This window comes from Macaca mulatta, chromosome 11, assembly GCF_049350105.2.
Source record: "Macaca mulatta isolate MMU2019108-1 chromosome 11, T2T-MMU8v2.0, whole genome shotgun sequence".
NCBI classification, from domain to species: domain Eukaryota; kingdom Metazoa; phylum Chordata; class Mammalia; order Primates; family Cercopithecidae; genus Macaca; species Macaca mulatta.
Window position 1 is genome coordinate 63,046,771 of NC_133416.1, and position 27,532 is coordinate 63,074,302.

General features: G+C 45.0%; 1 protein-coding gene across 3 annotated transcripts; it reads right to left on the reverse strand.

Moving 5' to 3' along the window:
• Window positions 1-27,276, reverse strand: PYM1 (PYM homolog 1, exon junction complex associated factor). Of its 3 annotated transcripts, XM_028828912.2 has the most exons (4): window positions 27,224-27,276; window positions 26,813-26,914; window positions 1,703-1,796; window positions 1-952 (listed from the first exon to the last, which is right to left on the reverse strand). In XM_028828912.2, the coding sequence occupies exons 1-4, from the start codon at window positions 27,258-27,260 to the stop codon at window positions 469-471; spliced, it is 717 nt and encodes a 238-aa protein (XP_028684745.1). In that variant the 5' UTR covers window positions 27,261-27,276; the 3' UTR covers window positions 1-468.
• Between the last annotated feature and the right edge of the window lie 256 nt (window positions 27,277-27,532).

A 27,532-nucleotide genomic window follows, 5' to 3' on the forward strand; every position in this document is an offset into this window, starting at 1 on the left:
GACAGGTCTACTTGTGTTTATTCTCATTTTTGCTTTTTTTTAAAAAAAAAAAAAAAAAAAAAAGATGAGGGATGGAGAGGGAAATAACCCATAAACACTGCGAACAGGAACCAAGACTCCAAGACTTGGGCATACTCCCTCTACCCTCAGCCCCAGTTCTCCAAGAGATTCCCACCCACCTGATTTTCTTTTAAAACAAGACACCCAAATCAGCAGCAAAGGTACCTGGGGTAGTCACTGAGATTTTGAACACTGGGAATGGGAGGGGGAAAGTCCAAAAAGTAGAAGTTGGGAAGAAAAGGGAAGGATTGAGGGAGATGCTAGGCTCTGGAGGACAGAGCTGGGCCGCAAGAGGTGGAAGTAAGCCAGTATAGGGGTACCCCTCCTGACTGCTGTTGCCCATATTCCCCCGGACCCCAGAGAGCCCCATGGTTTGTTCTGCAGTCCATTCCCGATTTCCCAAAGGCCTCAGAGGCCTAACTCCAAGTCCTCTAACTCCTCTTCTAGCGCCCTCCTCCTTGCTAGCTTTTCCAGCTGCTCTTTGCTGGGCTGGCTTACTTCCCCAGCCTGGATCCGCTGCTGCAGCTCTTCCACCTGCCGGAGCTTCTTCTTTAGGTTCTTTATCTTCTTGGCTTTCTCAGTGGTGGCAGCTGAGTCAGGCTGGTCAGATGCAGCTGTGGGGGCTGCCCGGGAGCCCTGTGGAGCATTGGGGGGTTGGGCTGTCTCTTCCAGGGACACCTTATCAAGAGTCCTGCTCAAGGCCTCTGCCTCTCCTTTCTCTTGCTGCTGCCGCCTCTTCTCCTTTCGCTTCAGGTTGCGTTTGGCTGTCTTGGAGAGGCCTGGTTCACCACCTTCAGGCCTGGATGGGGTGACAGGAGCAGTGGCCTCAGGGCTTAACCCTGGGGGCAATTCTGGTTTACTCTTGAAAAACTTCACATACTTGTTTTCATATCTGCAGGAAACAAAGGATGTCAAGAGTTTCAGAGAATCACTAACTTTTTGATCCCGTTTCTTAAACTTCCAAACACTTCATCCTCATTACATTCTTGCTTCCTTTTTTTGTTGCTGTTTTTGTGGAGTTTTTTGTTTGTTTTTTGAGACAGAGTCTTGCTTAGTTGCCCAGGATGGAGTGCAGTGGCGCAATCTGGGCTCACTGCAACCTCCCACTTCCCGGGTTCAAGAGATTCTCCTGCCTCAGCCTCCTGAGTAGCTGGGACTACAGGCTCGTGCCACCACACCTGGCTGATTTTTGTATTTTGTAATTTTGTATTTTTAGTAAAGATGGGGTTTCGCCACATTGGCAAGGCTGTTCTTGAACTACTGACCTCAGGTAATCCACCCGCCTGGGCCTCCGAAAGTGCTCGGATTACAGATGTAGGCCACCGGGCCCGACGGCCACCTTTCTTTCTTTGTGGTCCCTCCCCAACTTTCCTCTGCTCTGCAGGAAAGATGCAGCAAAGTCCCTAGAAGAGCTTTAGAGCTCTGGAGGTTCTAATGAACAGAGGTCAAAAGTATAGGACTAGTGATCTGTAACCCTCACTCATCCCTGAATCCCAGACCCTTCCTCTCCTTTCTGACAGTTGCCCGTCCTTCCATTTCCCTGGGGCTTAGGAGAGTCCTTCCTGAACTTGAAGGCATAAAGATATTCTATCCTTCTGTAGGGACCCCATCAGAAAACTCCTACTCAAGCCTAACCACGTACACTGGGACCTCCTCCTGGGGCACATATCCTTCTTTCACCCTCCGCTGCTTGCGCCAGGTCCCGTCAGGTCGCTGTGTTGAGGCGATATACTTGCCTAAAATACGAAAAATTAAGTTGAAAATTACTCTTATTTTCAAACATTTTACAAGATGAGACAAGAATGTATAAATGTACACACCATCTCTCAGCACCCATTCATCCAAATGCAACCATTAAGGCTCCTTTTCTCATACCAACACTCAACCCCTCTCTCATTAGTTATTTACTGAATGCCAATACACTGTACAACAAACTATCCTTGCCCTCAAGATTCTATTTGCATAATTTAGTAGGTAAGACAGGATAGGCACAGAGAAAGAATTTTGTTAAAAAACCAAAGCAATAGCATGGGAACATGGAAGGCGGTAAACGAACAAGAGGCTAAAAAGACGCAAAAACCATAGAGAGGAGAAATGACAAGAGCAGATGTTGTAAAGAAGGAGAAATTTTATTTATATGGACCTTAAAAAAATAGGTCAACTTTTAAGAATTCATACCATAGACATATACACACCAGTACACAAGGATATATTTAAACGGTATTTGGTTTTTGTTTTGTTTTGTTTTGAGATGGAGTTTCACACTCTCACCCAGGCTGGAGTGCAGTGGTGCAATCTCAGCTCACCGCAACCTCCACCTCCCAGGTTCAATTGATTCTCCTGCCTCAGCCTCCTGAGTATCTGGGATTACAAGCCCCTGCCACCACATCCGGCTAATTTTTGTATCATTAGTAGAGATGGGTTTTGCCACGTCAGCTAGGCTAATCTCGAACTCCTGACCTCAGGTGATCCACCCACCTTAGCCTCCCAAATTGCTGGGATTATAGGCATGAGCCACTGTGCCTGGCCTTTAAAGGGTATTGGTTGATGCATGATTTAAATTAGCAAAAAGCTGGCCAGGTACAGTGGCTCATGCCTGTAATCCCAGCACTTTGGGAGGCCAAGCCAGGGGGTGAATCACAAGGTCAGCAGTTCGAGACCAGCCTGACCAACATAGTGAAACCCTGTCTCTACTAAAATACAAAAAAAATTAGCTGGGCATGCTACAGCGCGCCTGTAGTCCCAGCTACTCAGGAGGCTGAGGCAGGAGATTGAATCCAGGAGGCAGAGGTTGCAGTGAGTTGAGATTGCGCCACTGCACTCCAGCCTGGGCAACAGAGCGAGATTCCATCTCAAAAAAAAAAAAAAAAAGAAAGAAAAAATTAGCAAAAAGCTGAAAGCAATTTAAATGGCCATCAATAAATGAATAATTAGACAGCACTTTGGGAGACAGAGGCTGGCAGATCCCCTGAGGTCAGGAGTTCGAGACCAGCCTGGCCAGCATGGTGAAACCCTGTCTACTAAAAATACAAAAATTAGCCGGGTATGATGGCACACGTCTGTAATCCCAGCTACTGGGGAGGCTGAGGCACAAGAATCGCTTGAACCTGGGAGGCAGAGGTTGCAGAGTCTCAAAAAAAATAAAATAAATGTTCTGACATTGACTAGTGTTCATGATATGCTAAGTGAAAAAGCAAGCTGCAGTAGTGGTCCTCTAACTTTTTTTTATTTCAGGACCCCCTTTACACTGTTATTTTGTAATATGTGTATCATCATACAATATTTATTTATTTATTTATTTTTCTCTTTTTTTTTTTTTTTTTGAGATGGAGTCTCGCTCTGTCGCCCAGGCTTGAGTGCAGTGGCACAATCTTGGCTCACTGCAAGCTCTGCCTCCTGGGTTCATGCCATTCTCCTGCCTCAGCCTCCCGAGTAGCTGGGACTACAGGTGCCCGCCACTACGCCTGGCTTTTTTTTTTTTGTATTTTTAGTAGAGACGGGGTTTCACCATGTTAGCCAGGATGGTCTCGATCTCCTGACCTCATGGTCCGCCTGCCTCAGCCTCCCAAAGTGCTGAGATTACAGGTGTGAGCCACCGCGCCCGCCCATTTTTGAGATGGAGTCTTGCTCTGTCGCCTAGGCTGGCGTGCAATGGCGCGGTCTCAGCTCACTGCAAGCTCTGCCTCCCGGGTTCACGCCATTCCCTTGCCTCAGCCTCCCCAGCAGCTGGGACTACAGGCTTACGCCACCACGCCTGGCTAATTTTTTGTATTTTTAGTAGAGACGGGGTTTCACCATGTTAGCCAGGATGGTCTCGATCTCCTGACCTCGTGATCTGCCCACCTCGGCCTCTCAAAATGCTGGGATTACAGGCGTGAGCCACCACACCCTGCCATTATACAATATTTAAAAGAGATTATATTCATTAATCTCATCACTATAGTATTAAAGTACATGGGAGCTATCAAGCTCAGAATGGGAGCTATAAGTTTTCCAAAAATTCTTGGCAGGGCACAGTAGCTCATGCCTGTAATCCCAACACTTTGAGAGGCTGAGGTGGGCAGATAACCTGAGGTCAGGAGTTCCAGAGCAGCCTGGCTTACATGACAAAACTCTGTCTCTACTAAAAGTACAAAAATTAGCTGGGCGTGGTGGCGGGCGCCTGTAATCCCAGCTACTCAGGAGGCTGAGGCAGGGAGAACTGCTGGAACCCAGGAGGCGGAGGTTGCAGTCAGCAAAGATTGCGCCACTGCACTCCAGCCTGTGTGACAGAGTGAGACTCCATCTCAATTAAATATATATATATGAAATACATATATATATATATATATAAAGTAAATAAGTTTTCCAAAATTCTAATTTTTACTTAAGTGTTTGAATTTTATCATTGGTGAGAAAAACTACCAGTTGTTTTCCTTTATTTTCAGGAAAATGATCATTGGATAGTCAGGTCTGAATTACCATAGTTTGTCAGTGTTTTTTTTTTTTTTCAAGTAAAAAATACAGTTCCACGAGAATAAAGTTTTCTCAGCTTGCAATTCAGACAACTATCCTACTTCGGTATGCAGCAGAAATGTTTCATGCTTACATCCCATGAGTCACAGAGAACATTAAAAATATATATATTCAAGGGTTGGGCTTAATACATTTAATCATTTTTATTGCATCATCAATGATATCCTTAGGTGAAACTGGCATTTACAGCAAGTGTGTGGCAGTGAAGAACACAATGATTAATATAGCTTGGTGCCACTGCCCTGACAAATGCATGCTTGCAGGGCCAGCAGTTTCACAAACCATGTATTTTGACCATTGGTACAAAGTCAACCCCGTGAAAAAGACAAAGAAATCTTAGCATGATTATAAGAATAATTTTGCTTGCAGACCTTCCAAAAGAGTCTTAGGGACCCCCTCAAGGGTTCTGAATCACACTCTGAGAATCACTGGTATACATAGGGTACTATTTTATTTATTTATTTTTTTTGAGACAGCGTTTTGCTCTTGTTGCCCAGGCTGGAGTGCAATGGTGCAATCTCGGCTCACTGCAACCTCCTCCCAGGTTCAAGCGATTCTCCTGCCTCAGCCTCCTGAGTAGCTGGGATTACAGGCATGTACCACAACTCCTGGCTATTTTGTATTTTTAGTAGAGACGGGGTTTCTCCGTATTGGTCAGGCTAGTCTCCAACTCCCAACGGCAGGTGATCTGCCTGCCTCGGCCTCCCAAAGTCCTGAGATTACAGGTGTGAGCCACCGCACCCAGCTAGTATGGTACTATTCTTGTTGGAGTAAGGGGCAACACTTAAAGACATGTAGTCTGTGTAGAGGGACAAAGAAAAAGGTGTGCAAGGACACATATCAAACTGTTAATGCTGGTTACCTTAAGAGAGAAATTTAACTTCTTTATATACATATGTTTTGTTGTAGCTCTCTTATTTTAAGTATTACTTTTGTAAAAATAAAGGAAAAAAGATTTTTAAGGCCAGGTGCGGCAGTTCACACCTGTAATCCCAGCAATTTGGGAGGCTGAAGTGGGCGGATCACACAGCCTGGCCAACATGGCAAAACCCCACCTCTACTAAAAATACAAAGATTGGCAAGGCACGGTGGCTCACACCCGTAATCCCAGCACTTTGGGAGGCTGAGGCAGGTGGATTGCCTGAACTTAGGAGTTCGAAACCAGCCTGGGCAACACGGTGAAACCCTGTCTCTACATACAAAACCTTGTCTCTACATAAATACAAAAAAAAAAAAAAAAAAAAAAACAATTAGCCAGGCATGGTGGCATCCACCTGTAATCCCAGCTACTCAGGAGGTGGAAGCAGGACAATCGCTTGAAACAGGGGGTTGGAGGTTGCAGTGAGCCGAGATTGCGCCACTGCACTCCAATCTTGCGACAGAGAATCCATGTGAAAAAAAAAAAAAAACGAAACTGGAGACCAGGCGTGGTGGTGCACACCTGTAATCCCAGCACTTTGGGAAGCTGAGGCGGGTGGATCACTTCAGATCAGGAGTTCGAGACCAGCCTGGCCAACATGGTGAAACCCCATCTCCATTAAAAACACAAAAATTAGCTGGGTGTGGTGGCAGGTGCCTGTAGTCTCAGGTACTTGGGAGGCTGAGGTACGAGAATTGCTTGAACCTGGGAAGCAGGGTTGCAGTGAGTTGAGATCATGCCATTGCACTCAAGCCTGGGCGACAGAGCAAGACTCCGTCTCAAAAAAATAAAAAAATTAGGCTGGGCATGGTGGCTCATGCCTGTAATCCCAGCACTGTGGGAGGCCGAGGCGGGTGGATTACTTGAGATCAGGAGTTCGAGACCAGCCTGGCCAACATGGTGAAACCCCGTCTCTACAAAAATACAAAAAATAGCCAGGCGTGGTGGCAGGCGCCTGTAATCCCAGCTACTTGGCAGGAGAATCGCTTGAACCCGGGAGGCAGAGGTTGCAGTGAGCAGAGATCGCACCGCTGCACTCCAATCTGGGTGACAGAGAAAGACTCCATCTCAAAAAGTAAAAACGAGTAAAATAAATAAAAATAAAAAAATTAGCTGGGTGTGGTAGCACATTTGTAATCCCAGCTACTGGGGACGCTGAGGCACAAGAACTGCTTGAGCCCAGGAGGTAGAGGCTGCAGTGAGCTGATATCGTGCCACTGAACTCCAGCTTGGGCAACAGAATGAGAATGTTTCTCAAAAAAAAAAAAGAAAAGAAAAGAAAAAGGAAAAAAAGACTTTTAAAATAAAAGTCTAGGGCCTCCTACATGAATTATATATTTTTACATGAATTGGTTTTTTGCTCAAAATGCAAATTTCATTAATATATTAAAACAAAAAAGTCTAGGCGCAGTGGCTCACTCCTGTACTCCCAGCACTTCGGGAGGCGGAGGCAGGCGATCACCTGAGGTCAGGAGCTCGAGACCAGCCTGGCCAACACTGTCTCTACTAAAATACAAAAAATAGCCAGGCATGGTGGCTGGGCATCAGTAATCCCAGCTACTCCAGAGGCTGAGGCAGGAGAATCACTTGAGCTGAGGAGGTGGAGGTTGCAGTGAGCCAAGACTGTACCATCACACTCCAGCCTGGGTGACAGAGCAAGACTCTGTCTCCAAAAAAAAAAAAAAAAAAAGTTGTTAAAGGCAATGAGTGATTTGACTGGTGGAGGGGATGGAAGAAAGAAAAATCATGAGCAAAGGGGCTCAAACTTGAGCAAAGAGAGGCATGGATGTGGGAATGGGCGTGAGTAGGGAACAGAAAGTAGAGAGGTTCAGGTGAATGAGACAGTTCATGTTAGGGAATAGGAAGCCTGGAAATGAAAAACGGGGTAATCACAGAAAGCCTTAAAAACAAGGTCAAGAACTTTGGACTTTATTGGGTGAGTAAAAGAGAACTACTAAGGATATTTTTGCCCAGCTGTGACAAGAATAAAAACCAAAGAAAAAAAAAACTGGGAGGCTTCCTGGAGGGAGGACTGAGACTAGAGCTGGGCTTTGAAGGAAGAGTCAAACTAAACAAAAAGGGAGACAGAGTAGATTAGAAACAGTTTGTTCTCAAACAAAAACTCACGCATGGGAATGCAGATAGCATTTTTAGGCAACGACAAACAGACCAGTCAGGCTGAGCTGGAATGTTCAGACCTTGAATACCAGTTAAAGAGTTTAATATCTGGCACATGGCATGCACTCAACAAATATTTGTCAAATGAACGAATCCTTTATGCGAAGTATTGTCTTAGGGCTTTGAATAAATGAATGAATCCTTTATACAAAGCAGTGTTTTAGAGTATTTAATCTAGCATAATAAAAGGGTGATTTGGAAAAAAAAAAAAACACCAGAGACTGTGGAAACTAGTTAGGGAAAAAATATTGCGATAATCCTGGCATGAAGGGACAGAATTGGCTGAAACAGGGGCATTGGAAAGTAAGAGGCTAAGGGCAGATACATTATCAAAGAATCAACAACACTTGGTAATTCAGTGACTAGGGAAGGAGTAAGAGGGTTAGAAATCAAAGATAATTCAATACACTTTTTATTTTAGTAATCTCAATGTCAATAATTTACCATAAATAGTTACAATAGGAAAAAATAAAAACAAAAACAAAAAAGAAAGGAAGAGATAATCATATGAATATTACGGCATTATCAATAAATAGTGAAAGGTCAGGCACAGTGGCTCATGCCTATAATCCCAGCACTTTGGGAGGCTAAGATGGGAGGATCCCTTGAGCCCAGGCATTCAAGACCAGCTGAGCAACATAGGGAGACTCCCATCTTTACGAACTATACAAAAATTAGCTGGGTATGGTTGGTGGCATGTACCTGTGGTACCAGCTACTCAGGAGGCTGACCTGTGTTGAGGAAAGTAGTCAAACTCTGTAAAATATTTTTAGAGATTCTGAGCCAAATATGTACGAGTGACCATGGCCTGTGACACTGACCTCAGGAGGTCCTGAGAACATGTGCCCTAGGTGCTTGGGGTACAGCTTGGTCCTATATACATATAAACTTTTTTTTTTTTTAAACGGAATCTCACTTTGTCTCTCAGGCTGGAGTGCAGTGGCCCGATCTTGGCTCACTGCAACCTCTGCCTCCCGGGTTAAAGAGATTCTCCTGCCTCAGCCTGGCGAGTAGCTGGGACTACAGCGCATCACCACACCTGGCTAATTATTGTTTTTGTTTTTTGACACAGTCTCACCCTGTTGCCCAGGCCGGAGTATAGTGGCACGATCTTGGCTCACTGCAACCTCCGCCTCCCGGGTTCAAGCGATTCTCCTGCCTCAGTCTCTCGAGTAGCTGGGACTACAGGCACTCACCACCACGCCTGGCTAATTTTTTGTATTTTTAGTAGAGACAGGGTTTCGCCATGTTGGCCAGGCTGGTCTCAAACTCCTGACCTCAGGTGATCCACCCACCTCAGCCTCCCAAAGTGCTGGGATTACAGGCCTGAGCCACCGTGCCTTGTTTTATATATTTTAGGAAGGCATGAGACATCACTCAACTATATTTAAGAAATACATTGGGTTTGGTTCAGAAAGGTGGGACAACTCAAAGTGGGGGGCTTCCAGGCTATAGGTAAATTTAAACATTTCTGGTTGACAATTGGTTGAGTTTGTCTAAAGGCCTGGGATCAATAGAAAGGTTCAGGTTCAGATAAAAGATTGTGGAGACCAAAGTTCCTTTGAAGCCTTATAGTGGCTACCCTTAGAGACAACAGATGACAAATGTTTCCTATTCAGTTCTTTAAAAGGTGCTAGACTTTTAATCTCTTCAGCATTGGGAGGGCCTGAAAGAAACAGATCTAGCTATGTTAATACAGAATTTTATTTTTTTGAGACGGAGCTTTGCTCTTGTAGCCCAGGCTTGAGTGCAGTGGCACCATCTCAGCTCACTATAACCTCCACCTCCCAGGTTCAAGCGATTCTCTTGCCTCAGCCTCCCGAGTAGCTGGGATTACAGATGCGTGCCACCACGTCCAGGTAATTTTTATATTTTTTTAGTAGAGACAGGGTTTCGCCATGTTGGCCAAGCTGGTCTAGAACTCCTGACCTCATGTGATCCACCCGCCTCGGCCTCCCAAAGTGCTGAGATTACAGGTGTGAGTGACTGAGTCTGGCCTGTTAATAGAGATTTTTTACAGATGCCGTTTCCCCCACAAAGGTCGGCTTTGCAGGGCCATTTTAAGATATGGCAAGAAACATGTTTTGGGGTAAAATATTTTTATTTTCTTGTTACGTCAGAGTCAGATTGAAAAAGTAAGGCCAGGTGCGGTGACTCACGCTTGTAATCACAGCACTTTGGGAGGCCCAGGTGGGTGGATCACCTGAGGTCAGGAGTTTAAAACCAGCCTGGTCAACATGGTGAAACCTCGTCTCCAGTAAAAATACAAAAATTAGCTGGGAGTGGTGGCGGGTGCCTGTAATCCCAGCTACTCCGGAGGCTGAGGCAGGAGAATCACTTGATCCCAGGAGGCAGAGATTGCAGTGAGCCGAGATCGTGCCATTGCACTCCAGCCTGGGTGACAAGAGTGAAACTCCATCAAGAAAAGAGAAGGGGAGGGGAGGGGAGGGGAGGGGAAGGAAGAGGAGAGGAGTGGAGGGGAGGGGAAGGGGGAGGAGGGGAGATACAAGGTTAAATGAAACGCATCTGATGAGAACTTATGGTTTGTAGGGCATGACTCCCTACACCCCTTAGATAGGAATTTCAGCAAGACAAAAAAAATCAGAGCTTAGTCCTCATGTGGGAAGATCAATTGAGTCTTGGACAACATATTGAGACCCCATCTCTATTTAAAAATCTTGTTTGAAAATAATGTGCAAGGCAGAGCACAGTGGCTCATGCCTGTAATGCCAACACTTTGGGAAGCCAAGGCAGGTGGGTCACCTAAGATCAGGAATTTGAGACCAGCCCGGCCAACATAGTGAAACCCTGTCTCTACAAAAATACAAAAAAATTAGCTGAGCATGGTGGCGCATGCCTGTAGTCCCAGCTACTTGGGAGGCTAAGGTGGGACAATCACTTGAGTCTGGGAAGTGGAGGCTGCAGTGAACCAAGATCATGCCACTGCACTCCAGCCTGGGTGAGAGAGCGAGACTCCATCTCAAAAAATTAAAAAAGAACATGCAATAATGAAAATTCTATTGGGGTGATAACTTTTCTGTTAAAAATTTCTGTTAGGCCAGGCGCACTGGCTCATGCCTGTAATCCCAGCTACTTGGGAAGCTAAGGCAGGAGAATTGCTTGAAGTTGGGAGGCAGAGGCTGCAGTGAGCCAATATCGCGCCATTGCACTCCAGCCTGGGCAATAGGAGTGAAACTCCACCTCAAGAAAAAAAAAAAAAAAAGGCCTTCTTGATTTACCTCTTGCTAGTTTTCAGTCTGTTAGCATAAATCCACCATACTCTTTCCTCTAGAAACAAATATTTGGCTGGGCACAGTGACTCCCATATGTAATCCCAGCACTTTGGGAGGTGGAGGCGGATCACTTGAGGTCAGGAATTCGAGACCAGCCTGGCCAACATGGAGAAACCCCATCTCTACTAAAAATACAAAAATTATGGCCGGGCGCAGTGGCTCACGCCTGTAATCCCAGCACTTTGGGAGGCCGAGGCGGGCGGATCACAAGGTCAGGAGATCGAGACCACGGTGAAACCCCGTCTCTACTAAAAATACAAAAAATTAGCCGGGCGCGGTTGTGGGCGCCTGTAGTCCCAGCTACTCGGGAGGCTGAGGCAGGAGAATGGCGTGAACCCGGGAGGCGGAGCTTGCAGTGAGCCAAGATCGCGCCACTGCACTCCAGCCTGGGCAACAGAGCGAGACTCCGTCTCAAAAAAAAAAAAAAAAAAAAAAAAAAATTAGCAGGGCGTTGTGGCGAGCACCTGTAATCCCAGCTACTTGGGAGCCTGAGGCAGGAGAATCACTGGAACCCGGGAGGCAGAGGTTGCAGTGAGCCAAGATCACGCCACTGCACTCCAGCCTGGGCAACAAAAGCAAAACTCTGTCTCAAAAAAAAAAAGAAAAAAAGAAACTGAAATATTCACAAATCTCAACCTGGCCCATGTCTCTATTCTCTGTGCCTTTTTGCTTTTGCTTCCTCTGGCCTGGAATAGACTATATTTGCTTATCTTAAGTTCATTCCTACTGGTCTTTAAGGTCAAATTCAAGTATCAACTCAAGGCAGCCTTCCTGACTTCCTTATGCCAAGCCAGGTTAAAACTTGCACTCACAGCACCTGTTTTAGCTTTTATCATGCTCTAATGCTTGACATAATTATTTGCTTGTTGGAAAGCAGAAACTGTCTTTGAACTTCATAGCAAAGAGCCTGGCCCACACAAGACAGTAAATACGGACTGAATTAATGAGTAAATTAATGTATCTCATTAGGGAAGAGCCAAGAATCCAGAATGTTCTGGGCAAAAAGCATATGTGAAAAGAGACTCAGGGTAAATTAGTGAAACTATGAAAGGTCTCCAACCTCCACTGGGTTTGGACTGAAGCCTTAAGCTGTAGAATACTGATGGCCAATAAGGGAGTACAGGTGATCTGTTCAAAGCAATGCTTTAAGATTACACTGAAAAATGTGTACCATAAACTAAAGGTAGAGAAAATGAAAGCAACAGCTGCAATGTGAGAAGACTTGACTTCGATGGTTTCTACAGGTATTGAAAGGAAAATGAAAGAGAAATTCATTGTGAAGATTAAATCAACAGGATCCAAAGACTTACCAAGATGTGAACTAGAGAGGAAACAATCAAAACAGTGACACTGTGGATTTAATCTCGTGCTTTTCACATGTATTCTTATTCTTCTCAGTATACCATAGGGCACATGGTAATCACATTTATTCACACATGGATTTTAAATTTTTATTGAGCACTTACTCTTGTGCCAGACACTGTAACAGAAACTAGGGATACAACAATGAATAAAGCAAGCAAGGTTCTTGCCTTTTTATAGTATACATTCTAGTGAAAAAGATAACAAACAAGAATACAACTATTTATAATACCACTCTTGAATTTGGAAAATTGGGAAAATAGAAACTACTGATATAAACAAAGTCCATAGGGGAAAACAACTTTGTGGAAACAACAATTCAATTCTAGACAAGTATTTTACATGGAATTTGGGAGAAAGGGACAATACTAGAAACATATATTTAAGTTGATTGCATAGAGATTATAGCTGAAGGTTTAGGAGGACAAAAGATAGACTGCAATAAAAGGCAGAGCAGAAGCTTCTTGAATGGCCATCCTGTGTGGAAGCCCTCAGAGATACAAATAGCCCATTATCACAAAGGAGCACCTATTTTATGTTATCTTGGTTCCATCCTCTGGCCTTGATGGTATCCAAGGGTGAAGTCAAAAAGAAGGGAGAGGTTTGGCAGTTCCCACCCCTAGAAATAAAAACCAAGGGCAGAATATCAGGACTTTCAGATAATATCTTGCAGAGTCAAAAACTAGAGATTGGGGATTGCTACTGTAAGAATCTTTTTAAGCTTTGTCATTTTCTCACATCTGCCGTTTTTTAATTCTCAATCTGTTTCCTTAAGTCTGTCAGCAATAAAAACCCTTACACTGAAAGGGTCCTTGTTTCCAGGGGTTGCAGGTAGACAGTGAAAAGACAACATAGCAAGGCATGGAGGAACTCCAAGGAGGTAGGGACATGGTTGTTCAAGGTATGAGACCTGCTTCAAATAAGAAAAGAGATCTAAGTCACAGGTCTCAGCCTGCGGATGATCTCAGGGCCAAAATAGGACCTGGATGTGGTTTCCAACACAGAGAAAATATAACAAAGAGATTAGAGCTGGAGGAATGACCCTGAAATAATGGTCATAATCATTTCCCTCAAGGAGGAAAAGGTGACAGCAACAACAGGAAATGATTCATAGGTAAGGAAGACCAGGACATGCTAAGCCATGGAGACCAAAAGTTTTAAGTAAAGGTAGGTGATGGCTGGGCGCGGTGGCTCACGCCTGTAATCCCAACACTTTGGGAGGCCAAGGCAGGTGAATCACGAGGTCAGAAGATGGAGACCAATCCTGGCTAACACGATGAAACCCCGTCTCTACTAAAAATAGAAAAAATTAGCCGGGCATGGAGGCATGCGCCTATAGTCCCAGCTACTCGGGAGGCTGAGGCAGGAGAATGGTGTGAACCCAGGAGGCGGAGGTTGCAGTGAGTCGAGATCGCACCACTGCACTCCAGCCTGGGCGACAGACTGAGACTCCATCTAAAAAAATAAATAAATCAATAAAAATAAAGGTAGGTGATTAACAGTATTAAATACTGTGGAGAAATCAAGAAAAGAACTGAAAAAAAGGTTCTGGTTTTGGCATTTTAGAAATCCCTGGTTATCTCCGCAAATACAGCCTCAGAAAAGCATGGTGGTAAAGAGGCCAGACTACAAATTAAACACAATAAACACTAAAAGCCTCCTAGCTGGGCATGGTGGCACACGCCTGTAATCCCAGCTACTCAGAAGGCTGAGACAGGAGAATCACTTGATCCCAGGAGGCACAGGTTGCAGTGAGCCAAGATCGTGCCATTGCACTCCAGTCTGGGAGACAGAGCAAGACTTCATCTTTAAAAAAAAAAGCCTCCTAGAAGAAAAGTACCATAAGTGCTAATAGGGTTATCAAGGTGAGTAAGATGGTCCCAATTTTCAAAAAATTTACAGACTAAGTAAGGAAGAGGTGGGCAAATTAGGCAAGCAAAGTCTAAGACAAAATAGTGTCAAAAGTATCCTAAGAGATGACAGGAGATAATCAGGAAAACCTCATTTGACACTAAAGACTAGAAAGTAGTAATAATTAATGATAACAACAAATCAGCAGCCAGTATTTCTGCAGGCAGAGAAAAGGGAAGGGGATAAGAGGAACAACAAAAGCAAAATCCTAGCAGTGGAAAACTCAGTATTTAAGAATGATTAGTAAAGAGTATTTATTAATAAGTAGCTACATTACAGGAGGAATTTTGTATACATTATCCTGTTAAATATAAACGATAGATAGATATTATCATTTACAGCCAAGGAAACAGTCTTCAAGAGGTTAAAGACATAGTCAAGGCTTGGTGCAGTGGCTCATGCCTGTAATCCCAGCACTCTGGGAGGCCAAGGCAGGTGGATCACCTGAGGTCAGGAGTTTGAGACCAGCCTGGCCAATATAGCAAAGCCCCATATCTACTAAAAATACAAAAATTAGCCAGACGTGGTGGCGCATGCTTGTAATACCAGCTACTCGGGAGGCTGAGGCAGGAGAATCGCTTGAAGTCAGGAGGCGGAGGTTGCAGTGAGCTGAAACCATGCCACTGGAATCTAGCCTGGGTGACAGGGTAAGACTCCATCTCAAAAAAAAAGACATGGTCAAGATTCCAAAGGTAGCATATACCTGTAACCTGAACTCAAGTCTGATGCCAAAGCTTACACATCATTGCACTGCTGTTCCACATCAGTTATACAGCCCAGTTTCACTAGAGGGTATAGGCAAAAACATGGCATGTGATAATACCATATTTAAAAGTAGGCCAGGCGCGGTGGCTCACGCCTGTAATCCCAGCACTTTGGGAGGCCAAGGTGGGTGGATCACGAGGCTCAGGAGATCGAGACCATCCCAGCTAACACGGTGAAATCCTGTCTCTACTAAAAATACAAAAAATTAGCTGCGCGTGGTGGTGGGCACCTGTAGTCCCAGTTACTTGGGAGACTGAGGCAGGAGAATGGCATGAACCTGGGAAGCGGAGCTTGCAGTGAGCCAAGATCATGCTACTGCACTCCAGCCTGGGCAACCGAGCGAGACTTGGTCTCAAAAAAAAAAAAAAAAAAGTAGTCAGCCAGGCACGGTGGCTCATGCCTGTAATCCCAGCACTTTGGGAGGCCAAGGTGGGCAGATCACCTGAGGTCAGGAGTTCAAGACCAGCCTGACCAACATGGAGAAACCCCCGTCTCTACTAAAAATACAAAAATTAGCCAGGTGTGGTGGCACATGCCTATAATCCCAGCTACTCGGGAGGCTGAGGCAGAAGAATCGCTTGAACCTGGGAGATGGATGTTGCGGTTAGCCGAGGTCAGGCCATTGCACTCCACAGCCTGGGCAACAACAGCGAAAGTCGGTCTCAAAAAAAAAAAAAAAAAAAGTAGTCTGAGGTTGGGCATAGTGGCTCATGCCTGTAAGCCCAAGACTATGGGAGGCTGAGGCAGGCAGATCGCTTGCGTCCAGGAGTTTAAGACCGGCCTGGGCAACATGGTGAAATCTCTTCTTTACAAAAATTAGCTGGGCATGTTGTGCACACCTGTAATCCCAGTTACTTGGGAGGCTAAGCTGGGAGAATCACTTGAACCCAGGAGGTCAAGTCTGCAGTAAACTGCAATCATACCACTGTACTCCAGCCTGGGCAACAGAGTGAAACTCTGTCTCAAAAATAAAAAAAATTTAAAAAGTAGTTTGTCGGCTGCGCACAGTGGCTCACCACACCTGCAATCCAGCACTTTGGGAGGCCAAGATGGGTGGATTACCTGAGGTCAGGAGCTCGAGACAGGCCTGGCCAACATGGTGAAAGCCCGTCTCCACTAAAAATAAAAAAAATTAGCCGGGCGTGGTGGCAGGTGCCTATAATCCCAGCTACTTGGGAGGCTGAGGCAGGAGAATCACTTAAACCTAGGAGATGGAGGTTGCAGTGAGCCGAGATCGCACCACTGCACTCCAGCCTGGGCAACAAGAGCGAGACTGCAACTCGAAAAAAAATAAAAAATAAAATTAATTAAATAAAAAGTAGTTTGTCACAGCCATAAAAAACAAAATCATGTCCTTTGTAGCAACATGGATGCAGCTGAAGGCCATTATCCTAAGCAAATTAACACAGGAACAGAAAACCAAATACTGCATTTTCTCACTTATAAATAGGAGCTAAACACTGGGTACTCACAGACATAAAGATGGCAACAACGGACATTGGGGACTAGTAGAGGCCGGCACGGGTTTAAAAACTATCTACTGGGGCCAGGCACAGTGGCTCACGCCTGTAATCCCAGCACTTTGGGAGGCCAAGCTAGACGGATCACCTGAGGCAGGAGTTGGAGACCAGCCTGGCCAACACAGTGAAACCCCAACTCAACTAAATACAAAACTTAGCCAGTCGTGGTGGTGCGTGCCTGTAATCCCAGCTATTCAGGATGCTGAGGCAGGAGAATCACTTCAACCTGGGAGACAGAGGTTGTAGTGAGCCAAGATCACACCACTGAACTCCAGCCTGGGCAACAGAGCAAGACTCCATCTCAAAAAAAAAAAAAAAGCTAACTATTGGGTACTATGCTCACTATCTGGGTGATGGGATCACTCGTACCCCAAACCTCAGCATCACACAATTATACCCATGTAACAAACCTGCATATTTTCTAAATCTAAAATAAAAATTGAAATGAACAACAAATAGACCAGGCATGGTGGCTCACGCCTGTAATCACAGCACATTGGGAGGCAGAGGTAGGAGGATCATTTGAGCTGAGTTCAAGACCATCCTGGGTAAGATGGTAAGACCTCCATCTCTATAAAAAAATTTAAAAATTAGGCTGGGCATGGTGGTTTACACCTGTAATCTCAGCACTGGGAGGCCAAGGCGGGTGGATCACCTGAGGTCAGGAGTTTGAGACCAGCCTGGCCAACATAGTGAAACCCCGTCTCTACCAAAAATACAAAAATTAGCTGGGCGTGGTGGCAGGTGCCTGTAGTCCCAGCTATTTGGGAGGCTGAGGCAGGAAAATCGCTTGAACCCAGGAGGCAGAGGTTGCACTGAGCCGAGATTGTGCCACTGCACTCCAGCCTGGGCAACAGAGCAAGACTCCATCTCAAAAAAATAAAAATAGCCAGGCGCAGTGGCTCACACCTGTAATCCCAGCACTTTGCGAGGCCGATGCGGGCGGATCACAAGGTCAGGAGATCGAGACCATCCTGACTAACATGGTGAAACCCCGTCTCTATAAAAAAGATACAAAAAATTAGCCGGGCATGGTGGCAGTCGCCTGTAGTCCCAACTGCTCGGTAGGCTGAGGCAGGAGAATGGCGTGAACCCGGGAGGCAGAGCTTGCAGTGAGCCGAGATTGCACCACTGCACTCCAGCCTGGGCAATGAGCAAGACTCCGTCTTAAAAATAAATAAATAAATAAATAAATAAATAAATAAATAAATAAAAATTAAAAAGGTAGTCCTATCATTTCATCACATTTCCCAAAGCTTTTGCTATGTAAAATACTACTCCCATAAGATATTAAACAGGGATTATCCCTAAACATTGTTAAATAAGTTTGGGAAATTCTGGGTTAAACACAAAAAAAGATTTTGTGTTTTTTTTTTTTAACAGCAAGGCTTAAATGAGTTACTACATTCTTACTCAGGTGAATATGCAAGATGGGAATATGGTTTACAGTGTTTCCCAAAATTTGTGCACAGAAACATTATTTGTATTTTATTTTATTTATCTCTGAGAGGTCACTGTCACCCAGGCTGGAGTGCAGTAGCCAGACCTTGACTCACTGCAGTCTCCACCTCCCAGGCTCAAGCAATTCCTCCCACCTCAGTCTCCCAAGTAGCTGGGATTACAGGAGTGTGTGTGTCACCACACCCAGTTAATTTTTTGTATTTTTAGTAGAGACAAGGTTTTGCCATGTTGCCCAGGCTGGTCTTGAATTCCTGGGCTCAAGCAATCCACCCGCCTCGGCCTCCCAAAGTGTTGAGATCACAGGCGTGAGCCACCGCTCCCGGCTCTATTTTAGCTATTTATTTTGTGCCACATCTCAGAGGACTACTAGGTGTTTCAAGGATTCATATTTTGGAAAATAACAGCCAATCTTAACAGTACAATTCCAAATATATCACTTTACATTATGTTATATATGCATATGTGCTTAGAAAAACTAGGCTGGGGGCCAGGCATGGTGGCTTACGCCTGTAATCCCAGCACTTTGGGAGGCCAAGGGCAGATCACCTGAGGTCAGGAGTTCGAGACCAGCCTGGCCAACACAGTGAAACCCCGTCTCTAACTAAAAATACAAAAAAATAGCTGGGTATGGTGGTACGTGCCTATAATCCCATCTATTTGGGAGGCTGAGGCAGGAGAATAGCTTGAGCCCGGTTGGCGGAGCAGAGATGGCATCATTGCACTCCAGTCTGGGCGACTGGAGACAGAGCAAGACTCTGTCTCAAAAAAAAAAGAAAAAGATAAAAGAAAAACTAGGCTGGGTGCAGTGGCTCATGCCTGTAATCCCACCGCTTTGGAAGGCCAAGGTGGGAAGACTGCTTGTAAAAAGGAGTTTGAGAACAGTCTGGGCAGCATAGCTCTATAAAAAAATTCAAAAATTAGCCGGGCATGGTGGCGTATGCCTGTAGTACTAGTACTAGCTACTCAGGAGGCGGAGGCAGGAGAATTGCTTGACCCCAACAGTTGAGACTACAGCAAGGTATGACTGTGCCACTGCACTCTAACCTGGGCAACAAAGCAGGACCTTGTCTCTTTAAAAAAAAAAAAAAAAGGAAAAGAAAAACTAGTTGCTCATGCCTATAATCCCAACACTTCAGAAGGCCGAGGTGAGAGGATCGCCTGAGCCCAGGAGTTGAAGACCAGCCTGGGAAACACAGCCTGACCTCATCTTACAGATAATTTAAAAAATCAGGCCGAGCACGGTGGCTCAAGCCTGTAGTTCTAGCATTTTGGGAGGCCGAGATGGGTGATCCTTTGAGGCCAGGAGTTCAAGATCAGCCCACACAACATGGTAAAACCCCATCTCTACTAAAAATACAGAAATTAGCCGGGTGTGGGGGTGCACACCTGTAATTCCAGCTACTCAGGAGGCTGAGGCAGAAGAATCACTTGAACCCAGGAGGTGGAGATTGTAGTGAGCAGAGATCACACCACTGCACTCCAGCCTGGTGACAGAGCGAGACTCCATCTCAAAAAAAAAAAAAAGAAAAGAAAAGAAAAAGAAAATAACCCTAAGTGCAGACAAAGATGCATGCACAAAAACATTCATAGTGTTCCTTTTTTTTTTTTTTTTGAGACGGAGTCTCACTCTGTCACCCAGGCTGGAGTGCAGTGGCACTATCTCAGCTCACTGCAAACTCTGCCTCCCGGGTTCACGCCATTCTCCTGCCTCAGCCTCCCAAGTAGCTGGGACTACAGGCGCCCGCCACCACGCCTAGCTATTTTTTTGTATTTTTAGTAGAGACAGGGTTTCACCGTGTTAGTCAGGATGGTCTCGATCTCCTGACCTCGTGATCTGCCCACCTCAGCCTCCCAAAGTGCTGGGATTACAGGCGTGAGCCACCACACCCAGCCCAGAATTTTTATTATAAGAACACTATGGGCCGGGCACGGTGGCTTACGCCTGTAATCCCAGCACTTTGGGAGGCCAAGGTGGGCGGATCACGAGGTCAGGAGATCGAGACCATCCTGGCTAACACGGTGAAACCCTGTCTCTACTAAAAATACAAAAAATTAGCCGGGTGTGGTTGCGCGCGCCTGTAGTACCAGTTACTCGGGGAGGCTGAGGTAGGAGAATGGCGTGAACCCGGGAGGTGGAGCTTGTAGTGAGCTGAGATTGCGCCACCGCACTCCAGCCTGGGTGACAGAGCGAGACTCCGTCTCAAAAAAAAAAAAAAAAAAAAAAATTCTGAAAACAATCTACAGGTCCAATAACAGAAGAAAGGTAAGATAAGGTGCATGCCCAAACTATAAAACACTCTGCCAGTATTTTAAAAGATGTTTACAGAGTTTTTAATAGCAAGGAAAAACATTTACCTCATAAGGCTAAATGAAAAGGCAAGATATAAAAATGTATATACCATCTGATTCTGCTATGTTTAAAACAGTTTAGAAAGATATATGCCAAATATAACAGCAGACTCTGGGTTGATGAATTAATATTGAACAAAAATTACATAACTAAATTTGTACTTAAGGAGCAGTAATCTGGTAGCAGTGTATCAGAAGAAATGAAACAAGAGAGAGACTGGAAATAGGATGACCAGTTTAGGAGGTCACAGTAATATTTGCAGGACAACAGAAACTAGAATTTTAGCAGGCACTTAGAATGGCCCAAGTACACTATGCCTGGTACTTGGCCGTATATAGTAATTTCTTCTAACCCACACAATAACCCTTACATAATAGTAATAATTACAGAACAATGTGTTGGACACTTTTTATGTGCCAAACATGCAAATTATTTTATTTAAATTTTAATACTTATAATAATCCTGTGTTGCAGGAGTTATTCCAATTTCAATGACGAGAAAACTAAGACTTAGATTCCCAAGGTTATATAGCTAACAAGTACTGAAGATGGGATAAGGGTAATAGCAGTAGGAATAAAAGAATGATATTTTGATAAATGATATACGTGAGGAGGGCAAGAGAGAAGTAAAAGATGATAATAAAAATAATCATAAAAAAATAAAACTCCCATAAATTAAAAAAAAAAATACTCCCATACAAATAAAAACACCTAGTGATCAGATCTTAGTTTCTAACATTATTCTTCAGTAAAAAGAACAAGGGCTTCTTAGAGAAATGGCAGACCATAGGACTGGAGCAGAGAACAAAACCATAACCTGCAATGATGGCGAATGTCAAAGGGAGATGGGCCAAGTAAAAAAATAGAAAGGGTTCCCAATGTTCAAAACTGGAACATTTGAGCAATAAAGCAAATAAAATAGTATTGGATTATAACCTACCATATAAAATAAACATCTGTAAGTCCATATTGATATACATAAATTAATAAACAAACAAGGGGAAAGAAAAAAATCTGGGCAGAAGAATGCCAAATAATGTGTTTTTTTTTTTTATTGTTTTTTGAGATAGGGTCTCACTCTCACCAAGGCTGGAGTACAGTGGCACAAGCACGGCTCAATGCAGCCTCAACCTCCCTGGCTCAAACAATCTTCCCCCCTCAGGCTCCCTGAGCAGCTGGGACCACAGGTGTGTGCCATCTTACTCAGCTCATTTTTTTTTTTTTAATCTTTTTGTAGATACAAGGTCTTGCTATGTTGCCTAGGATGACCTCAAGCGATCCTCCAGCCTCAGCCTCCCAAAGTGCTGGGATTACAGGCATATGCCACCATGCCCAGCCCTTAATCTCTTTTTTTAAGGAGGCACAACTCTCTACTCCTCATGCATGGGCTAGGAATAGTGACTTCCCTACAGTATGGAAAGGAAGGGGGTAAAGCGTAACTTTACAGTGAAGCCTTACAAACAATATCTCTGCCAGATAATCATGGTCAATACTAACAGGCTGGGCATAGTGGCTCATGCCTAGTTATCCCAGAATTTTGGTAGGCCTAAGGGGGACAATACTTTGAGCTCAGGAGTTCAAGACCAGCCTGGGCAACATAGTGAGATCCCATCTTTACCAAAAAAAAAAAAAAAAAAATTAGCCAGGCATGATGGCACACGCCTGTGATCCTAGATACTCAGGAGGCTGAGGTGGGAGAATCGATTGAGCCTGGGAGGTCAAGGCTTCAATGAGCCATGACAGTGTCACCACATTCCAGTCTGGGCAACAGAGGGAAGACTCTGTCTCAAAAAAACAAAAAAATTAACAGTAAAAAATCACTGTGATTCTATGTACCCTGATATGATGTGATGAAAATGTCACTTTACCTCTGTGGTCTTCCTCCCCAAAACATATACCCTACATCTAATCATGAGAAAGACATCAGACAAATTCCAATAGAAGGACATCCTACAAAATACCTGACCAGTACTCCTCAAAACTCAAGGTCATCGAAAACAAGGAAAGCCTGAGAAAATGTCACAGCCAAGAGGAGCTTAGAGAGACATGAGAACTAAATATTATGTAGTACCCTGGATAAGATCCTGGAACAACAACAAAAAAATTAGGTAAAAAGGCCAGGCATGGTGGCTCACACCTGTAATCCCAGCACTTTGGGAGGCTGAGGTGGGCAGATTACCTGAGGTCTGGAGTTCGAGACCAGCCTGACCAACATGGAGAAACCCCGTCTCTACTAAAAATACAAAATTAGCTGGGCAGGGCGGCGCATACCTGTAATCCCAGCTACCTGGGAGGCTAAGGCAAGAGAATCACTTGAACCCGGGAGGTAGAGGTTACGGTGAGCCGAGATCTCGCCATTTCACTCCAGCCTGGGCAACAAGAGCAAAGCTCTGTCTCAAAAAAATAATAAATAAATAAATAAATAAATAAATAAATAATAAATTAAGTAAAAACTAAGGAAATCAGCCAGGTGTGATGGTTCACACCTGTAATCCCAGCACTTTGGGAGGCCAGGGCGTGAGGATCACTTGAGCCCAGGAATTTGAGATCAGACTGGGCAACAGAGCAAGACTGTACCTCTACAAAAAATACAAAAATGAGTCAGGAGTGGTGGTGTGTACCTGTAGCCCCAGCTACTCAGTAGTTTGAGGTGGGAGGATCACTTGAGTCCAGAAGTTAAGACTACAGTAAATGGTGACTGCACCACTGCACCCCAGCCTGGGTGACAGAGCAGACCCTGTCTGAAAAAAAACTAATGAAATGATGTATGGATTCTAGTTAATAATAATATATCAATATTGCTTCATTAATTAAAAGCAAAGTACCATATTAATGTAAGATGACAGTTATAGGGGAAACCGAGTATAGGGTATATGGGAAATCTCTGTAGCATCTTCTCAATTTTTCTATAAATCTAAAAGTGTTCTAAAAAATCAAGTATAGTTAGAATATTAAAAAAAGAAACAGTCGGGCGCAGTGGCTCACACCTGTAACCCCAGCACTTTGGGAGGCTGAGGCGGGTGGATCAGGAGGTCAGGAGTTCGAGACCAGCCTGACCAACATGATGAAACTCCATCTCTACTAAAAATACAAAAATTAGTCAGGCGTGGTGATGCGCACCTGTAATCCCAGCTACTCAGGAGGCTGAGGCAGAAGAATCGCTTGAACCAGGGAGGCAGAGGTTGCAGTGAGCCGAGATCACGCTACTGGGAGACAGAGTGAGACTCCGTCTCAAAAAAAAAAAAAAGAAACAACACAAAAGTTTATCTTGGGTTGGCTAGAACAATGGTGCCTTTAACAGAAAGTGATGGAAAAACTGATACTGTGATACTGGTTTTGGTCAGGTTGGATTTGAGGTATAACAGTACATCCAAGAGTGAAGATATTCACCAAACAATTAGAAAAAGGGATAGGCAACTCGAGAGAGGGTAGTGCTAGAAATAATGGCTGCAAAGAGTTAAGAAACAAATAGGCAACAAGGAAACAGAAATATCAGGAGTAAATTTCTTCACATTCAAGAAATCTGGGGAGAGGTGCAGGCTCACACCTGTAATCCCAACATTTTGGCAGACTGAGGTGGGAAGATCACTTGAGGCCAGGAGTTCAAAACCAGCCTGGGCAACATAGCAAGTCTGCATCCCTACATTTTAAAAAAAGAAAGAAACAAACAAAATCTTGCTATGAAGAAAAAGGAAACAAAAATGATAGGCCTTGATTTTTCAGTAAAATAAAAATGAAGTCATCTGCCAAAAGGAGGAGAATTAAAAGGGATGGTCACACAGAGCTGGAAAAGTTTGGGGAAAACAGCTATGGAAGAACATAAAAAATAAATTTAAATTTTTATTTATTGATTTATTTTTGAGACAAAGTCTCCCTCTATCGCCCAGAGTGGAGTGCAGTGGCGCGATCTCAGCTCACTGTAATCTCTGCCTCCTGGGTTCAAGCGATTGTCCTGTCTCAACCTCCCGAGTAACTAAGATGACAGGCCCACACCACCACGCCACCACACCCAGCTAATTTTAGTAGTTATAGTAGAGATGGGGTTTCACCATACTGGTCAGGCCGGTTTTGAACTCCTGACCTCAGTTGATCCACCCACCTCAGCCTCCCAAAGTGCTGGGATTATAGGCGTGAGCCACCGCGCCTAGCAAAAAATTGTTTTAAAAAGAAAAGAATGATTAGAAGCCATGATCTTGGCAGAAGTTATATTAACTTATATTGAATCTGATAGCTTCTGTACTTTTTCTCTAGCAACATGCTGTGGCCTAGAAGCAGAAGCCAAGAAAACATCTCTAATCATAGCCATCATTAGAGATAACAGAAGTGCCTGCTTAGTATAGAAAATCAAAATGAATAAAGAAAGCAAGAGGATATTATCAAAGGGGCTGGTCACAGAGGTCTAGCTGGGCAGCACCAAAGGCCATAAGGTACTGACAGATTCAATGAAATGGAAAGGTCAAGAACCAGAGAACCTGAGGACACAAAGCTGATCCTGAGGGTTTAAGATAGTGAAATAAGTGACTGATAAGGAGGCTAAAGTGATGGGGAGCACCTGAAGAAAAAGTGGTGTCCTAGATGAGATCCAGGTTGTAGTGATTCTGATGTGCAACTGGTTTGAAAATACAAAGCAAAGTCGACCGTCTCATGCTGAGGAACTATGAGATCAGAGTATTCCAATGGTGCTGGAGACACTGAAAATGACAGCAAGAAAAAGAGGAGAGAAAAAAATATGCAATAGGTCTGGGTCCTTGTGGGCAGTAAATGATGACACTAAAGTTTTACAGAAACTGCTATAATTGCATGGCAATACCTTCCATGAGGATTAGTGACAGTGGTAGATCAACGATCTGGACATAGTAAAGGAAAACAAAAAAGCAGTTTATTCCTTCTTCTCTTCCACATAGTCACTAAAAACAGAAAACAGCTTTTAGTGGCAAGGTAGGGTGAGATGTCATACCTGGATTTTCACGGAGTCAGGGTAAAGAAAATGATTAAGAGTAAAGAGAAATATACTGGATAAGTAGTATTTTCAAAGCACACATTAAAAATTGGTAATTCATGAAGGAGCTACTGGGTAGAGAACAGAAGGAAAGAGGTAGTACCACTTTTAAATTGTGAGGTTGGGGAGAAGTAGCAGCAACCTGGGTTGTCATCAGGTACCATAAGACAGGTGGAAGAGGTGTAAGGAACATGGAAAGCAGCAGAGCAAGAAGCAAAATGGCACATTTTAAAACAGACCGTGTGTACCAAGGCACAGGCACAGTGTTGCTTCTACAGACTACACATATGAGGGCTACAAAAACAGAAACACTTTGCACTTGCACAGCATTTTGTAAATTGCTTTCACATATATTATTTGATCATCATTGAGTAGCTATTACTACTACGCATATTTTTCTAAAGATGAGGTCATTAGGAAGGGACAAAACCAAGATAAAAGCTGTGATTCTCCGTTTCCAACACATACACCTCACATACACAGCAGACACTTCAGCATCTCGACCAGCCAGGCTGGAAATTCTTTAGCCAGAAGGAAGAGTGGGTTTTATTCACTTGTCAAAGGGCTTCGGAGAAAAGCCACTAGACACTTTCCTGTTTGCCTCTTCCCACCTTAGACCCCTCAATTTCTATCACCATCACAGGATAAGATAGCGAAGGGTGGCTCCATCAGGGAGAAAACTCAAGCTGAAAGTTATATTAGGGTCCTCTTCCCTTCACACCTCTAAACCTCAGTGACCCAACAGATGAAGATAAGGGAGAGGAAAAAGTACTATGTAGAAACGAGAAGGTCTTCAGCAAATACCGCTTCGAGAAAAATAATGAAAATGGGACTGAGGTAGGGCAGAAAGCAAGTATAGCTGAGATGGGGGAGGGGAAAAGTAGGAGGGCAGGAATTGGAGGGAACTGAGAGTGTAGGAGTCCCCAAGGCTGAAAAACCTATAAGAGATATGAGTGCTCCAACTGCTGGAGAAAAGCTAAGGGCCCGTGAGGGTCCTGAAGCAGGGACCAGCACTGAAGGACCCCAGGGTTTGGGTGACCGGAAGCAGAGACCCCCAAACACGAGACCAGAAGGGGGCGCAGGAGACACCCCGCAGGAGAGAATGAATGGGGAAGGCGGTCCGGGGGGCGGGGCAAAGGAGGGGCCCCGGGATGGGCGGGGCACAGACCCCTTTCCAAGTCCGAACCCCTGCCCCGAGAGCCCGGGGAGAAGCGGCTCCGCGCCTCCCGCACTCACCGCCGGTCTCGTCAGTAACATAGGGAGTCGCCATCTTGAAAACGCAAACCACTTCCGGCGTGAGCGGGCTGGGGTCCCGCCCCCCTCCCCACCGGAAGTGGAGTCCCGATCGTAGCAAGCCACCATCTTAGTCTTAAAGGGAGAGTGCACCATTTCATGGGCGGAGGTGGAGGAGGAGGAAGAGGGGAGAAGCTGAAATAGTTAATAAAATAAAGCCGTGGGCTCTTTTACTGCCACCGATACCATTATTGAGCGCTTGCTGCCTGTAAAACAGTCCTCGGGGAGCCAAGAGAAGTTCCGAGGCACAGTCCCTCTCATCCCAGGAACTCCTCGTATGTCCACGACCTGCGAGGGAAAAGGGCGTAGGGCCCACCTGCACCCAAAAAGGGGGCCTTATAAATGAAGAAAGGAAGACTATCCAGGCTTTGGCCTGCACCCAGACCTGAGAGCAGCTTGGTGACGTGGAGCAGACAAACTCCAGGAACGCACTGGGGCGCACAAGTGTTTCTGGGGACGGTTGGAAGACCCCATGTAACCCTCTCTAAGAAGGTGGGGAGGTCGAATTCGCGTGCCGATTGCTGTCGGCCGCCCCACTCAACCTCCAGAGACCCGCGGGAGGGGCGTGCAAGGCGGAGAGCGCCACGGGTCGGTCACCTGTCTCCGTAGCCGCAGGGTTGCCGGCAGCTTCCATGGCTGAAGAGGCAGCTGGCCAGGTTGGGCGGGCGGCCCTGGCCTGGCTCTGCCCCGCTGGGCGGCGCCGGAGATTCGGCGGCGAAGTGATGAGGGCCCTACTTGCTTCTCTCCCAGACCTCCTAACCCTGAGTGCCTCCTTGGATTGGGCCCTAGGGTCAGAGGGCAGGGTAAAGGCTTCTGGGCGGACCTACCTAGTATTCTAATTAAACTCGTCCAACCGCTGAGGATCTAAAGCGGGGCAGCTCGTCAATAATCCGGTCCCGCAGGGTC

Coding starts and splice junctions, on each gene's coding strand:
- PYM1 (XM_028828912.2), bottom strand. CDS start 27,260: ATGGAAGCTGCCGGCAACCCTGCGGCTACGGAGACAG. Junction 1,797..26,812: donor GCAGCAAGCGCTCAATAATG/GTATCGGTGGCA, acceptor TTCGTATTTTAG/GCAAGTATATCGCCTCAACA. Junction 953..1,702: donor CCCCAGGAGGAGGTCCCAGT/GTACGTGGTTAG, acceptor TGTTTCCTGCAG/ATATGAAAACAAGTATGTGA.